This window comes from Cydia splendana, chromosome Z (assembly GCF_910591565.1).
Source record: "Cydia splendana chromosome Z, ilCydSple1.2, whole genome shotgun sequence".
Lineage (NCBI taxonomy): Eukaryota > Metazoa > Arthropoda > Insecta > Lepidoptera > Tortricidae > Cydia > Cydia splendana.
In genome coordinates this window covers 40,200,719-40,217,385 of record NC_085987.1, presented here as the reverse complement: position 1 = coordinate 40,217,385, position 16,667 = coordinate 40,200,719, and the positions used below count along the sequence as shown (strand labels likewise).

Here is a 16,667-nt window from a genome sequence, read left to right as displayed (position 1 = left end):
ATAATTCCTACTACACAAAGTGTGACCAGCCCAATATTTTTTGAATTTCCCGCCAAACATTTGTGTAATATTTCAGTAGCCAGACTCTATAAACATAAATATGCCTTTTATTTAAGTTGATAATACCACAAACAAGGGGTAATATTTGCAGCTTTCATATATTTCGTGATATGAAGATACAAATATGTTCATCAACAGAATTACTATAACCTACCAATACCCGCCAGGCTAAACCGGTTGTCAACTTTAGTTCCATTGGTACACAACGACGGCGCCACTAGTATAAACGTATAAACGGTTGGGGACATTTTTTTGTATGGAGTTACCGTTCTTCTCCTAGTAATATATTCTCTGATGAGAACTGAATGGAAAATTGCTCTGACAATCAGAAAGGAAAATCGGAAATAGTTTTACAGCCGACTCGATACGCTTGGTTGACTAGATCGGCACTCGGATTTCATATCCAGTCGGCAGATGGTTGGACGTCGTGTCGTGGTGTGGGCATCTGGGCATAGACAATGTGTTTTTTTGCCGTACTTTTACGTACGGTACGGACAGCAGTCAGCTAGTAGGTAAGTAGGTATACTACATACATGCAACGTCTCTCGTATGCTCTCTAGTGAAAAAATTTAGTAAAAAGTAATAATATTTATATACTTTTTTCAAATATTACACTAAATGTAGGCAGAATTGTGTGTGTGTGAATTTAGCGCCACGCAGGATACTTATAGGAACCAGAAGGTAAAACAATTTGAATATAATTTTAAAACAGATAATATTAATACTTAACTGTAAAACGATGATCGTGTCGGGCCCATATCTAGTTTGTTACTTGTTATTTTGCATGATATTAAAACGAATGAGGTATATTTTGAATGGGCCTTGGCTTTAAGCTTTTATGGTAAGGTTGGATTGTGTAGGTGGCTGATTGTTCTGTTGTTTTCGGATATGGAGCGATACATTTGATCGTTTACTTACAGCGAAGTGTTACTGTTAATTAAAAATTCTAAATGTCTTCTCTCTTAGCCGTACGTTACCTGTCAGAGATGCACCAGTAATTTCGCCAAGTACAGGCTTTCCCCGCGGGAATAATTAATAAGACAACTTAGGCTTATTATTATTAATCTGTTAATTTATTTGCCAAAGTGGTTTACATTCTTTCGAATCATAAGTTTAACTTTAATATAATGTTTAACTTACTGGTTACATAAACTAGTTTATAACTTTATTAATAACATAAAGACATTTACATGTTACCACATTGAGTCTACTAATGGTTTGGGTGTCTTATTAGAATGGGCTTGCTATGATCATCATTAACATAATATTAGACCTAGTTTTGAGGAGTTATAACTTTCTTCACCATAAATAGCCACCTTATTGCCTGTGTGAATGATAATTCGGGCCGAGCTATTTGTCTGCACAACATGTAGATTTTTAATATTAAGAGTAGGTACCATAGGTACAATAGGGTAGGTACAGTCGTTAATAATAACTTTATTAACGACTGTCAAAGCCACTATGTTATCTATATGAAACTTCAGTGCTGCTCATAATTTTCTGTGCTCATAATGCTTTCAAAATGCATATATTATTTATATGGTGTCCAAAATGTGCATTTTAAGCAGTATTTTGAAAACTACTAATTGCTTATGCGTATGAAAAAATGTAATTTACCAATGCATTAAAATAATATTGCTGTAAGTAATTTTTTGTTTGCCAATGTATCTCCTTTGCTAATGGGCCTGAGCCCAGAGCCACAGTGAGTCAGTTCAAAGTATGCTTAACTTTGAAATATACAAACTGCCGGAGCAAGTGTGAAGCTATGATTCCAAAACATTCATTTTAATACCTTTTTTTTCCTTTGTGTGAGTACCTCTGATAAAAAGTGAAAACATTTAGAAAAAAGTAAAACAAATTAACTGATTTGACCTACCAGTCCAACTGATTCTAAAATGCGCAAAAGAAATCAATTTTTGTTGTTTACTTATTTATTTTGCAGATTAAATATTTTCTCATGTGTAGCAAAAGATAATATCTTAATTCATTTTATGGCCTAACTCATTGAAATATATTGCTTGGAACATATACAATACTTATAATGATTTCTGGTTGGCTTGGTTTCATCTTGATGTTTTGTAGAAAATAGCATAACTTTGGAAGTAGAACTAAAACAATAAATATGCAGCAAGGCTTTATTTTTAATTAGTTTAACTTATCTATTAACTGAATTATATTTCATGTAACATTATTGTGTTAAGAGTACTATTTTATTGATGGATGCATGCTATATCGACCAGAGTTAATCACAATAGTTAAGATAAATGTATTACATTAAATTTGCATAGGTTTTATTTAAATCCAAGTCATAGGATGGAAGATAGTAAACTACTGGGAGAAATAATAAAAAATATCCTAGTTATCCCAAATAGTATAAAACAAAGTTCTTTAGTATGTCTATATGTTTAAATCTTTAAAACAGTAACAAATTTCAATGTAATGAATGTTCATCAATAGATATTCAAGAGGAAGATTTAGTTGTAAGTATGATTTGTTAAGATTTTGTGTAAATTGTTTGAAATATAATGATAATAAATATCTACATTGCACATGTAGCAGTGGGTCGTTAAGAAATATACTACTTATCATAATCACAAGCTTTCATTCTACTTGTAAAAATTCACATTTATTGTCTGAACAACCCCAAGGAAGAAATAACTGTTTATACTATTTCTATCAAGTCATGTCTTCCAGGGCGATTTTTATTTTTAGGTGGATTTTTTTTTCCTTCATGTTTTCATAAAATTTGGTTGATAGATAGAGTTCCCTATTCTGTAGGTGAGTTACGTAACACATAATTCTTTATATGAGACATTATTTTGATTCGTATTTATTCCGTTCAGGACGAGAAGCTCTTCAAACCACCCAAATTAAAGAAAAAAAACCGGGCAAGTGCGAGTCGGACTCGCGCACGAAGGGTTCCGTACCATAATGCAAAAAACGGCAAAAAAAAAGGTCACCCATCCAAGTACTGACCCCGCCCGACGTTGCTTAACTTCGGTTTCACGTTTGTTGTATGGGAGCCCCACTTAAATCTTTATTTTATTCTGTTTTTAGTATTTGTTGTTATAGCGGCAACAGAAATACATCATCTGTGAAAATTTCAACTGTCTAGCTATCACGGTTCGTGAGATACAGCCTGGTGACAGACGGACGGACGGACGGACAGCGGAGTCTTAGTAATAGGGTCCCGTTTTACCCTTTGTATGGAACCCTAAAAAGAAAAAAAATCTACAACAAAATACAAATCGTACCTTCTATAACTTGCCAGTGGAGGCATGTCTTCAATAGGTAGCATCTTTTCTGTTAGTGCCACAGGGATTATGATGGCTTAATTTAATGTATACATGTACCAAACAGAGAAAATATTCCTTATTCCTAACATATCTGTCCTTATTCCAAACCTTTCATATAACTGGTATTGGTATTAAATTTATGCTCGCATGCTCTATATAGTATGTGATACGTATGTACAATAGGGTGGAGCGTCGTTGTATGGAATAAAATAAAAATTTGATTATCAATGTGGAACCGGTACCAAAAGTTTGTCATGTAGATTATAGTGATTATATCAAGTTTCAAAATCAACACTACTTTTAGCCCTCTACTCAGCCGCTAAAGAAATTAATAAAGATAAATTTTCATCAATTATTAAAATATACAATTTCACTAATATGTGTACATTTTATTGAAATTATATAATACTTAATAAGCGTATAATAAGTTATTACCAAAATAATAGTGCATTTTTCAATATTTATGCAATAATATAATTTCAAAATTTCATATTAAACAGCAATTTCATGCAAAACAAGGAAAATGCTACAGTGTAAAAAAATTATGAATTATTTTTTTTAGACATTCTTGTGTCAAAGTAACGATGTTATTAATTACGAAAAGTATAATTTTTCTGCAAAAAAAGGGTTACTTATATGTTTAAATAAGCGTCAAATTTCGCCCTTCGGCGTCGCTTACGCCCTTTTTGGGTCATGTTCACACGTATGTTAGGCATATATATACTTATATTAGTATTCTTTTTATTATCTTATCATGTTCAAAATAGTTTTCACGATTCTGTTATGGGTTGTAAACTCCAATTTGTGCACAATATCCGGGTTAAAGGGCATTTTCCATAAAACCCCGATTTACGTGGTTTTACCGTGTCATAAAAATATACGTCATAAACAAAAATAAGTATAGGAATCGAGTATATCTGTAAGAAAAAGATGTTATTTAATGAATAAAACTTGTTTTTAAAAAAATAAGTATAAATTAATATTATTAAATATATACATATATTGCTATATATAATCGAACAGTAGAGGGCTAAAAGTATATACCAATATCTTTTTAATTATTTTTCCCGTAAATAATAAAAAATTAGACATCCTTTTAGAGGGGTTCCATTGCTATATTCAAGAATTTTGGATTTCGCTCCACCCTAAATTGTACAAAGTGTTAACGATTGCCGCAAGTTTCGTCGCCATGACAACACCATAACAGTATTTGTATACATCCAATAACGCGTTGCACAACGTTAACCATATTTTAATGCTTGTCCATTCTGATTAACACGAAGTTTGCACACGAACGACTTACTAAAGGGGTATTATTCTTTAAAGTGACATGGTTGGTACAGTCAAGCGTAAAAATATGGGTGCACACATCATACTCAAAAATAATGTCCCATAGCTTAGAATTAAGAACTATAGGACATATTTTTGAGTAAGTTGTATGCACCCACATTTTGTGCAATGAAAGATTGACCATTATTGTCTTTACCATATCTGTAATAGTGTTAAAGGCGCCGTCATTATTTAATAGTTGGCGTTAAAAGCTGATAATTTTTAGTACTTAGCCGCAGTGACGTAACGATAATACACCTATACGATATTTTTGACGATTTATAAAAGTGACAATAGTAATAAATATAAAAAATAACTGGTTCTCATTTAAGTTGATTGTGCTCACAACACCTCCATTATTTAGGTAGTCCCAATTCAACCCATGTTGGGAGGTTGGCACGTTTTAGAGTTGGGTTAGTTGATATTTATCAAGACATAAATTATGTCTTAAGATGAAATCTTATCTGCGGCAATTACTTTAAGTCAAATGGTTTAGTGTTTGTTTATTTAGTAAATCTTCTCTAGATTGCTAACATGGGTTAGACATTTTGACAATCTTTTTTATTAAAGTATATAAGTTATACCAAAATGTGCTATGCTTTCACTCAAACATTGCTTATATAAATATACAGGTAGGTACATAATAACCACTCTTAGCGGCGGCAAAGCTTGCACGACTATTAAAAATAAATACTGAGCAAACATTTCTCTTGTTGTAGACTTTAAATAAACCACCAAGCTAAAATGCCGTCTACACACCTGAACCTGCGCGAGGACGATGTGGTGCGGCTCGCGCTGGAGTTCCTCCACAACAGGGACCTGCACATCACCCAGCTCTCCCTGGAGCGCGAGACCGGCGTCATCAACGGCAACTTCGCCGACGACGTGCTCTTCCTCCGACAACTCATCCTCGACGGACAGTGGGACGACGTACTTGAGTTCATACAACCCCTAAGCGCGCTAAAAGCTTTCGAAGCGGACAAATTCAATTACGCTATCCTCCGACATAAATACATAGAACTGCTCTGCATAAGATCAGAAATAAAAGCCTACAACAATGTCGAAAACATTGTCGACGAGGTCGTCAAAGTGCTAAGCGATTTAGAAAAACTAGCGCCCTCTAAAGAAGAATACTCAAATTTATGTTTATTATTAACTTTACCTAGCATTACTGATCACGCACAATTTAAGAAATGGAATCCGAGCAACGCTCGCGTCCAGTGCTTCCGCGAAGTTTATCCTCTAGTAGAACAATTTTTGCCGTGCGACAAGAAGTCTAGCGGCACCGTATCTAAGTGCGCAAAGAACGATCGACTCATGCAACTTCTAATTAAAGGTATATTATACGAGTCCTGCGTTAATTATTGTCAGGCTAAGGCTACAGGGTCTAAGGAGGCGCAGTCGAACGAGGTAAACTTTTCCAGATTACTGGACGGTTCGGGATTCGACGAGTCTGATTTGAGTTTGCTTTCATGGCTGCAGTCGATACCGGCGGAAACGTTCAGCGTGCCTTTCGAACAACGAATGCTGAATGTTGATGTGGAGAAATTGGAACGTCCGTCGCTGCATACGTCGTGGACGGAGCATATGTTAGTGACGCCGATTAAGCCTCGAACGTTCCCGCATTTGGCAATGCCGTTTAGGAGACCGCGCTCGGCCGCCGACGCCATGACGCGCTCGCTGCGCCCGCTGCCCGACGGTGCGCCGCGCCACCCGGCCGTTATGGCCCTGTCCGCTATCGACTACGGCCCGTCTTCGTCGTGTTTCGCCGGCTTCCATCTGACAGGAATAAAAGGCAGCAAACTGATGAACACTTCCGTCGATCGGTTGTTCGACAATAATAATGGTGGTAGCATTTTCGATAATTTGGATGATACGTTAAAACCGATCGAGGAGAAATTGAAGCCGATCGGAGAGGGAAAAACGAATGAAGGGAATAGCGTGGGTGCTTCAAATGCGACGACGCCTGAGCACAGAGGGCAGGATTACTCTGCCTCGACGTCTATATCTACCACCGCGGCGTCGACTGAACGCTCATCTTTGGCAGAGCGGACGCCGCAGCAGCCTGAATCGGCGCTGTTACCCGCGATGGAGGGAGACTTTAGACGAGAACTGCTCAAAGAATACCAGATTCAGAAGCAACGGGAATGCGACGATTATCTCCGAAATCTTTGCTCAGCAGACGCGAGACAAAAAGGGTGAGTTGCCTCGACATTCTCTTTCCAATAATAAATTTAGCAAGTCTATTTTTTTTCTGTAGACTGTATTATACTTTATTAAACTTTCAAGTAACCTTGACTCATTTCTAGCTATCTTCACTCGAATGCATGTTAAGTTAATAAAATGTCTAATTATTTTAATTATCTTAATATTATAGAGAATACTAGATATAGGGAAGATAGGTATGAAATATTAAGTTACAATTGTTTACTTAGTTTTGTTTAGATATTATGGTGTCACAGAGCTGGCGATGAGTAAGTCCAAATATGACCTCAGAAAACTTTTTAGAACCATCTCGATGAGTACTGATGGCAGCAAATTACCTAATGTAAATTCAGCAATAAAGTTTTATTTGAAAAAATTCATCATAAATTATTATTTTCCAGTATGGAGCAAGGCGATTCTCCAGGCCAGCCACCCGGAGCGAAGTACCCGCCGGGCGGGCCCGCCAAGCCGGACCAGCAATATATGAGGTAACTATCCACACTGACTCATTACTTGAGTAGTCACTCTTTGGAAGAATGCGTCATCCGAGTGATCATTTTCGGAAAGTCGTAACTCGCTCGCGAATGTTTGACACTGCGTCCGTCTTTTGTGTGTTCGTACCATACCTATCTATAAAGGTATATATATATTATACTCTGGCAAGCAAAGTAGAAAAGGGCGGCAACTTGAAAAATTTAGCCGCGAAGGACCAATCTCCCATACATAATGTATACAGCGGACTCTGCACATGCATACTACCTACAACAAAGATATCGACATACCTACGTGTATGCATTCGAATTGTTTTTTGTTTACCATTTAGTGACTGTTTCGTTTTTGTTTACAAGTTTCTCCTATGCGAAAGACGTTCAATCAATCCGTTCTTCAGCAATGTTAGAAAACCCAGTAAAGTGATAGTAACGGCAAAAATATCTATATTAGTCAGCGCCACTCTAAGTATGTCAGAGTTCAACCTTATTTCAAGGTAGGTATTCCTTAAATTGAATTGCAAATATACTAATAGACAAAACGTGCATTTGAAAGGTGTTATTTATATACATGACAATTTGTGGCGGTAGTGAGTGAGCTAGCTCTCGTGCTATTTGCTATGGCAATTTTATTAAATGTTGTATTGTATAAATCTAAAAGGAAAACATTGGTTGTATGAATATTTAGACGCTTACATGTTGCCCGTTCTGTCATAATTCTTGTGGGCAAAACAGTCCACTACTGGACAAACCTCCCCCAAAGTACGCCGACAACAACCGATAGTGCAACCTCATAGGCACATCAGTTCTTTGTATTGCTGTCGAGACCGTGGTCCCTTTTTGGTGGTTTTCTTAAGCTGCGTTTTTTTGATACTTTTCCTTCACTCAAGAACTCTTCTGCCTTGGTTCTATGTGCTATGTGCCTCGCCCACTGCTTGTACACTCTTGAGCTATATAGACAACTTTAATTCTCCTTAATCTTATTTCAATTCCGAAGAGATTTCTCGGTCCGGTTGCGCGTTTGACTTTGAATGGTCAAATACTGGTTGCACGCTGAATCCTACTGGCAATTATACAGAGAACAACTAAGAGAGCGATAAGTAAGTGTCGGTAAGAATGCGCTGAAGCATCGCGTTACTCTAACGTTACAGTTGCATCCCACAATTGCATCAATCGAAATTATATCTTATTAGAACCGCATTAGGATCACTGATGAGGATAACAAAAAGAGCACATGATGGTTTCGCGGTACAACGAGCATACTATTTGTTCTGAATATTTAGGAGTAATTGCTTGAGAGCCAATTTCTCCTAACCGCCTAGTTCTATGCAAACAAAGCGTATCGTTTTCCGCATTTTGTGTTGTTAGTAACGGTTAGACTTGGGTCTTAGTGATTATTTAGATTCGAATTTGAACTCTATTCGTAAATAATATAGAACGAAACAATTGGAACACAGGCGTTGAATTGAAATACGTGCTTAACCAATGACAATCAGTTTAAATATACTGATGCTTGGGTGACTCGACTGATTGCCCATAACGTTACTGCAAGTTGCACTGGAACGGTTAGCATTGTTGCCAAGTCGGATCTTGAAAGTTGCTAAACGGGAGTTTAAATTTAAAACTATGTATTTATATGGGGACGATTTTTTTTAAATAGCTGGCAGGCTGCATTCGTTCCTTAATTTAGTAGGTAGCTCAGTTCCTGAGTTGGTAACATTGATGGTAAGGTGGGTAGAATCAGTAACATACAGGTTGTGTTCGTTCGACCGAGAAAATAACTTTTTTTTGCTTGAGCATCGCGCGCTTGCGCTATATTATGACTTCATTTGAGAATCTATAAAAGGTATTTTCTAAAGTCCGAATTCTTTGAACTAAGATAATATTTAAGAGGCTGCCTATGGCGAATGGTTCTTTACTTCGATGTTCCTTTTTTAACACTTTATTACGAGAATAAAAAAAACAGTTATTTGTTAACAAGTGTGGAACTTGAACAATTTCCAACTAACGTCAATATTGTCAATATGAGCACATGCGAGTGAAATTGCTACAGATATACTGAATAATCCTTTCATCGTATTTTCTCGGAACGGAAACTGATTAAAATAGCATGACAAATACGAACGTCTCCGAGAAAATACGATGGGAAAGGATTATTGAGTACAACTGCATTCCGCATTGTTTAATCTCTTGCCTGTGCATGTGTGTATGATAAGGATCTCAGGATCCGAAATTTTTTTTATCACCTTTTCTTTTTGAATTTTTGCGAGAATCTTTTTTTTTCTGTTCTATACAGTACAACCGAGGATTGAACCCACGATTTAGGACTATGAAGCCTTAGAGTTGTTAAACGACTTAAACGCCAACTTTAGACTATCTTAAAGTGCTCGCTTGATGTCAACAGTAACAGGGCGTGAAATAAAATAATTTGGCCTAATGGGGCGTGAAAAAAAATGTCTAATAAATAGTAGGCAGTAGGATAATAGCCAAGCCATTGTAAATGTATTTCTAACTTCTAAGCTTCGCTGCTAGTGTACAGAATGCCCCAAAAATAATTTGACAAGCTTTTTTACAGCGGCATATTGTTGGTAATTTTAACGAACTTTGCATAAGTCAAAGAAGTATATTTGGGAGATAATTACGTTTTGTTTTAGTTAAATGATGTAGTTTTAATATTAAGATGTTTTTTTTAATGTGTAAAAGTAACAAAAATATCCCTACAAATTATTTGTCAACGTAATTTTGGGTCAACCTGTACAGAAAATATAGGTAGTTGATTGCGTCGATCTATTATATTGCTTATGTCACGTAAATTATTGTTATTGCCATTCATAAGAAAATGTTTGTTTTTTTTTGCAGGAAAAATGACAACGATGACTCAGATGTTAGAGAACAGACAAACGTAAGTAGTTTTGCTTGTCGTATAATTCTTTATTGTTTGCGCGAATGTATCATTATTATAAACAACATGTTCACTGAAACCACAGATAAAGGAATGTGCTAGATCCTAGGGGCCGATTTTTGGATCTAAAATTTCACCACTCTAAAAACTGTGGAAAACGGCAATTTGATACAGGGTGGGCCGCAAGGGTGTTGGCAGTTTGAAAATTGAATTGAAAAAATCTACAATTAGTACAACATTTAAAATACTACTTTTAAAAACTACAAGTTATGGGAATTTTATGACTTAAAATAATGTGTATATTAGAAATTCTGTTTTTTTTTTTTCGAAATATTCCCCTCGGGGATATTGGCGATTTTCCGATTTTTTTTCCTTTTCAGCTGCTCTAAATCTTTCGAATTATTCTCAAAGACTACAAATTTGAGGTACTTATCCTACAGAAAAAAAAAATCACACAGACCGAGATCGGGGCTGCGTGGTGGCCATTTGTTATCATTCCTTTTGGAAATGAGATTAGAGCATCTGATTGGCAAAATGAAGTCAGTTATTCGCATCATTTGGTTTTAATTCATAAACAAACTGAATCTTTTAAACCTTAAGATGCAAATTATGCTTCAAAATTTGTCGCAATGTTGAATTTTTTATTGTCCATAGCCCAAACTGTCTTACACGTTGATTGTTGCGGATTTTGCCGAACTGAACGTCGAACTTGCTCCACAATTGTCGGCCGTTCTCTCAGAGACTGGACGTCCGCCAGGCATTATTGCTATGGTCGAGCCGGTTGTTTCAACCATTATGATCAATTTGCGTATCACATTAGCACTTGGAACCTCACGCTAATCTCGTATATGGTATTCCTGTCGATACACCCATCGTGCAGTAATCACCGATTTAGGGTTTTGGTAAAAAGCTCATACACAAAATGCAGGCTCCGCTCCTGTGTACTGCTCTATGCCGATTAAATTTCCACGAAACGACGCGTATAGCAACATACCCCCCCGCCGCACCCCGCCAAGCGGTTTCGAAAAGTTCAAGATTAAAACTACCAACACCCTTGTGGCCCATCCTGTATTTTTGAAATTCGAAAAATATAATAGTAATTGGATATCTAGTGGGATTTGACACTCGTTTTCAATTCTATTAGTAGAATTTAAATTCCTAGTAGTGGAGATATAATATATTGAACCCACATGAAATCCAGCATTCGAAATTAAAAATCGGCCCCTAGACGTGTTGGTAATTTTGTCTCAGTAACGCTACTGAGACATCTACCGATTGAAACGATAGAATTAGAAACCCACTAGAAAATTCGCGAAGGTGACCGACAACAGGTAACGCAACGGATCAGTAGTTCTCGCAATGTTCGACAGATAGCACTGTCCGCATTTGTAGCGTTAATCATTAGATGGCGCTGCATGTTTCAATCAGCGAACTAAAGTTTGCCTTCAAGTTTGACCCATGTTCTCTCTGATAGCACAACTTAAGTTTGGAGAGATGGCGTTACTTCTCGGATGTTTTTATCTCATAGACGTTTTAATCAGAAAATTCCGATAGCATCGCCGAAAAGCGAATACCTACGCATCCTGAAATAGACGTTTCTGGAAATATAATTACTTAGGATCTGGTTGTTTTTTAATCTCGGGAGAATCTTCTATAATCTGTTTTATAACTATGAATTTCTGCCTATTGAAAATACTATGGAACGCTCATAGAAAATGTATGGCGTAGCACTTTATAATTAAATCAGGAACAGACTACAGAACAGTCAACAGGTGTTATTGAAAAAAAAAAGGTAAATCAGTTTATCCCGACTATAACATTTTTACTAGAATCTCCTAGCTTTTTTGAGGCCCTTCGAGCTTATGCACTGTTCCATTTGATAGAAGTTAGTTTTGCAGCTTAGCTTCGATCTCGCTCTGCGCAGGCTTTCAATATCAATTTAGAGGCACGTTTCATAACAGCTTGTGAGCGGAAGCCTTTTTTTTATTCATTTTATTACAAAGAGACTTCCGCTTGTATCACAAGTTCTCATGAAATGGGCCCCGACCTCACAGTTAAGACAAAATGTTTTAGAAATTACGTAACAGGCATCAAAGCGAAACAAACTTTGCGTACCCTAAAGTTTTTATTATACTTGCAAACAAATTGCGATTATGAATATCCTTTTAAATTAGGTGAAGGGAGGTAGAGATATGGAGGAAATTTGATACTATTCATGGATTGTAAAGCCCACTGGATTTTTTTTATGACGCTGGAGCCGTGTAAACACGTCATGTGAATGGCGAACGAAACAATTTTTTATTACCCGATGATGGAAAGAGATATAAGGGCGAAAGCGGTCGGATTCGTTAATGCTTGTATGTTATGTTCCACTGTAATTCCAAAGCTACAGTAGTGTGAAATATGGGTGAATTAAAAAAAAGTATTACACATATATGTCTAAGCATACGCTAACACACTTTCATGCTTTCAGAAATGGCTTAGTTGTCGTAACACAATGGAATCAATTATCTTTTGACCAATTACAGGTCCTTAAGGTATGTATGTCACCAGCAATAATATGTTACACAATGAAGGCCGCAAAAATATGTGACGCGTTCTTATTGTGCTACAAATATGATCGTGTCAGATATTTTTGAGGTCTACGTTGCGTAACATATTATTGCTGGTGACTGTACAATTTTGTTGCCATTCACTCATATAATAGCGTTTGTTTATACTAGAGTAAATTGATTTAATCATTTCTAAAAATACGCTAAGACAGTCATGGTTAGTCGTGGGTGGCATTATCATCAGAGCCTAAGGCAAAAAAACATACCAAGTAGTCGGTCAAAAATCAACAACAAGTCCGAATGATGGGCCTAAAGTACCCTCTGCGAGAAAGATCGTCTTACAGGAAAGTTTCTTGTAGATGTAAAGCTTCGAATGAAAATAACGGGCAAGATACTAAATTGAAATCTTCACTGATGGGTCCAAAACAGACAGCGGATCGGGCTCTGGAACCTTTTCAGAAGACCTGAACATGTCAATCACCACTCCCCTAGGAGCCCATAACTCGGTATTCCAAGCTGAGTGCATGGGCATCATAAACGCGGCGGCTGCCACCACTGCAAGGAAGGTAGTAGGATCCTCCATCCGCATACTCTCCGACAGTAGAGCAGTCTTAATGGCCCTAAAAAGCCATATAGTTACATCCAAACTTATACACGAATGCCACGAACGACTAATGGAGGTATGTCAGACCAACAAGATCACCTTACAATGGATCAAGGGACACAGTGGATCCCGAGGTAACGATGCTGCGGACGAGCTTGCCAGAGAAGGATCGGGTGCGGGGGCGATTGGCCCGGAACCGATTCTCCCGATACCGTTTAGCAAGATACGCTCAATGCTGCTGGCACGCACTGGGAAACTACACGCAGAACACTGGCTAAACCAGACTGGATGCAGACAGGCCAAAGAAGCCATGCCTGGCATCAACGGTAAGCTCACAAGGACGCTCCTTCAACTAGGAAAGGTTCGACTGAGAATGGTAACCAGTGTCATAACAGGTCATGGACTTTGTAACAAACATCTTTTTATAACAGGTGTCACAGACCGTGGATGCATGGAGAAGGAAGAAACAGCCTCTCACGTGGTGTTGGAATGCAGCGGAGTGGCCCCATACAGGGCAAAACATCTCGGATCTCCGAGAGACCTCCCCGAGGTCCTACTCAACATCAAAAAGGTTTGGTGGGATACCCCGAGGAGCTGGGCTGGCAGGACTAGCCCACACCCTATCACGCAAAATAGGCGCAGGACGTCGAGTTGCGGAAAATCGCCCGTACTACAATACAATACTAAATTGAAATAATGGTAGGTGCACAATTGTATATGTCTCATTAGATTTTACAGTTTTTTTAAGAAATTTTGCTAATAAGTAAATAGGCCGAATATTTAAGCAAAGTTTACGGTTAATATTGAATTAATGTTTAGTAACCTTCGAGCAACACGGAAGGGAGGCGGCATTCGCACTATTTCCCCTCTGCCGAGGTACAAGATTAGCGCGTCAATCTAATCTAGCGCGGGTAATAAAACTAGTTGCACTTGGATTTTTCACTAGACCGAGTCCAGACGCGCGCGTGAACACTGCTGCACAAAAATGCCTGTTTGCTCGGTTTTTTGTTATAAAAAGAGGTCGGGGGACATCAAATTTACAAAAGAAAGTGTTACATTTCACATGTAATATTTTTTTTTACATATCATACGTTTAATTACATTCAAACACAATTATTATATTTTAGTCTCATGTAATTGTTGGATTTATCGATTTTGCTCGCTCAGTACAAATTGCGGATCGGTCGAGCGACAAATCCGACTTCTCATCTCTCAGAATACAATAACATACTTCAACGAAAATGTGTTAGTGTGCGTGTTGTGACACTTGTCACTCGTCCGTACACAAAAAGAGATCGAGGTTTGCAAGATTTGTCTTTGACGTGTGTCATTTTCTATGTATTTGTGTCGTCATTACAGATTGGATTTTGTATGTAAGTGTGTGAGAAGTGCGACTGTGTGCACCTTTCCCCCCGCGAAAAATGGCAGAAAGATTTGTACGGTGAGATACCGCTTGGGCCCCTCCCTTCCGATGTGTCGGAAGCCGGTGTTGCTCGAAGTTAGTAACACAAGAAAATAATAAAAGTTCGAATATTATTCATCTAAAGTTATGGTTTTTCCCTTATTTTTCATTTCCTCATTGGCTGCTATTATTGCATACAGCTGTATACTTATCTAGGGGAGGTAGGGGACCATTGGGCAGTCGGGAGGATTTGTGTTGGGAAATCAGGACGATTTACAAGGGGGTGCCCGAGCCTCCCGACTGTCCAATGGTCCCCTACCTCCCCTAATTATGAATTAAGTGTATTGATTAGTTTTTATCGCCTGGAAGATATTTTTTAGCGACCTAAATAAAGAGTAACTATTAAAAAGTAGTTCACAAAAAACTTACTTTGAATTTCATAAGGCCACGTCTAAATTTATAGTTATTCTTTTCGGTTTCATGTCAAGTCACGAGAAATTAAACTAAGGCTGGGTCTTAATGTTCGTAAAACATATGCACTAAAGTTTTTACAGTACGTAATCTGTGGAAGCACATCATTATTCTATTGACGCGTGTGTGATAAATTATTATTGGCTGTAAAGTGGATTCGTGCGCTAGAAAATCCCTCTACCATTTGCATAGGAGATATTGCCTAGCCATAAAAGTAAAGGCTGGAACTCATTCCACATTCAGATACTCTAGTTGTATTTTTATTTAATTAAAGGAAGTTGGCATCTGTCAATTCAAATGGGTAAACCTACATAAATTATTTTATTAAGTCATTAATTATCACTATTCGACAAACTATGCATTCTTGTGGTACACTTTACGGAAAAACTACTGCACTGTTGGGTTTGAGATTTAACATAGTAATTTAAATTTATGTCTAGATGTGTTATCAAACATAAAAATATCATTTTATAAACCTAAAAAAATACAATAAAGTAATAACACTTTGTATTACTACTAGCGCCATCTGTTGGCAAAATAATGAATTAACATTCGTGCTAATGTTAATTATTTATTTCTCTAACAAATGTTAGTAGTATAAATATTGGACATTCTTATACAAATTGACTAAGCCCCCACAGTAAGCTCAAGCAGGCTTGTGTTGTGGGTACTCGGACAACCATACCTATGTGGTGTTTTCAATTTCAATAAAGTCGATGGCGCTTACGCTATTAACAACGATGAATACAAAAGTGGGTTAAAATTTTGGATTTAGGCCCACCTCGCTTCGCTTGGTTTGATTCCCAATTTAGCAATTAAGTTTCTGTGAATAGGTACCTACTAGAACAATCAATTTTGCTGTATATTCATTGCGGAGGTCAATTTACTTCTAATGTTTTGTGACGCTGATGAACTGATCAGTCATGTTGTGTTAGCAAACTTAAATCGGGTATTTTCAGTTCGAGAAACTGTTTTGGCGCCATTCATTTATTACGTAAGACGATTTTGGGGTGGAGGGGGTCGAACATATCTTATTTTTTCTTACAAAGGGGGGGGAGGGGGTTTTCATAGTTCTTACGCGAAGATGCGATTTTTTTTTTCTATGAAATTATGACGAGCTCAAGTACCTTTGTACAGGTACAAATAAACTGTACTGCACTCCCAAGTGCTCATCATGACGAGTCGGATGTCTAAAACAGCGTGTGTCCATGTAGGTCTATAGGCACACGCTGTTTTGGTCATGCAACTCGTCTTGATGAGTACTTAGGAAAGTAGTAATACCCAAGATAGAGCTGGTGCTCAACCTTGGCTGTACCTAGTGGAACTCAGGTTTGGTGCAACACAGGCACACGCTATTT

The 16,667-nt window shown here is 37.4% G+C and overlaps 1 protein-coding gene across 1 annotated transcript in view; it reads left to right on the top strand.

Annotated features, from left to right (window-relative positions):
- Positions 1–575: 575 nt before the first annotated feature.
- The window catches only part of LOC134804046 (WD repeat-containing protein 47), a 102,353-nt gene continuing 86,261 nt past the window's right edge, over positions 576–16,667 (top strand). Inside the window, exons 1-4 of the mRNA XM_063776925.1 lie at positions 576–741; positions 5,405–6,883; positions 7,292–7,378; positions 10,238–10,280. Coding sequence (XP_063632995.1) covers positions 5,430–6,883; positions 7,292–7,378; positions 10,238–10,280 — 1,584 coding nt within the window. The 5' untranslated portion in view covers positions 576–741; positions 5,405–5,429. The remainder of the gene's footprint in view (positions 742–5,404; positions 6,884–7,291; positions 7,379–10,237; positions 10,281–16,667) is intronic.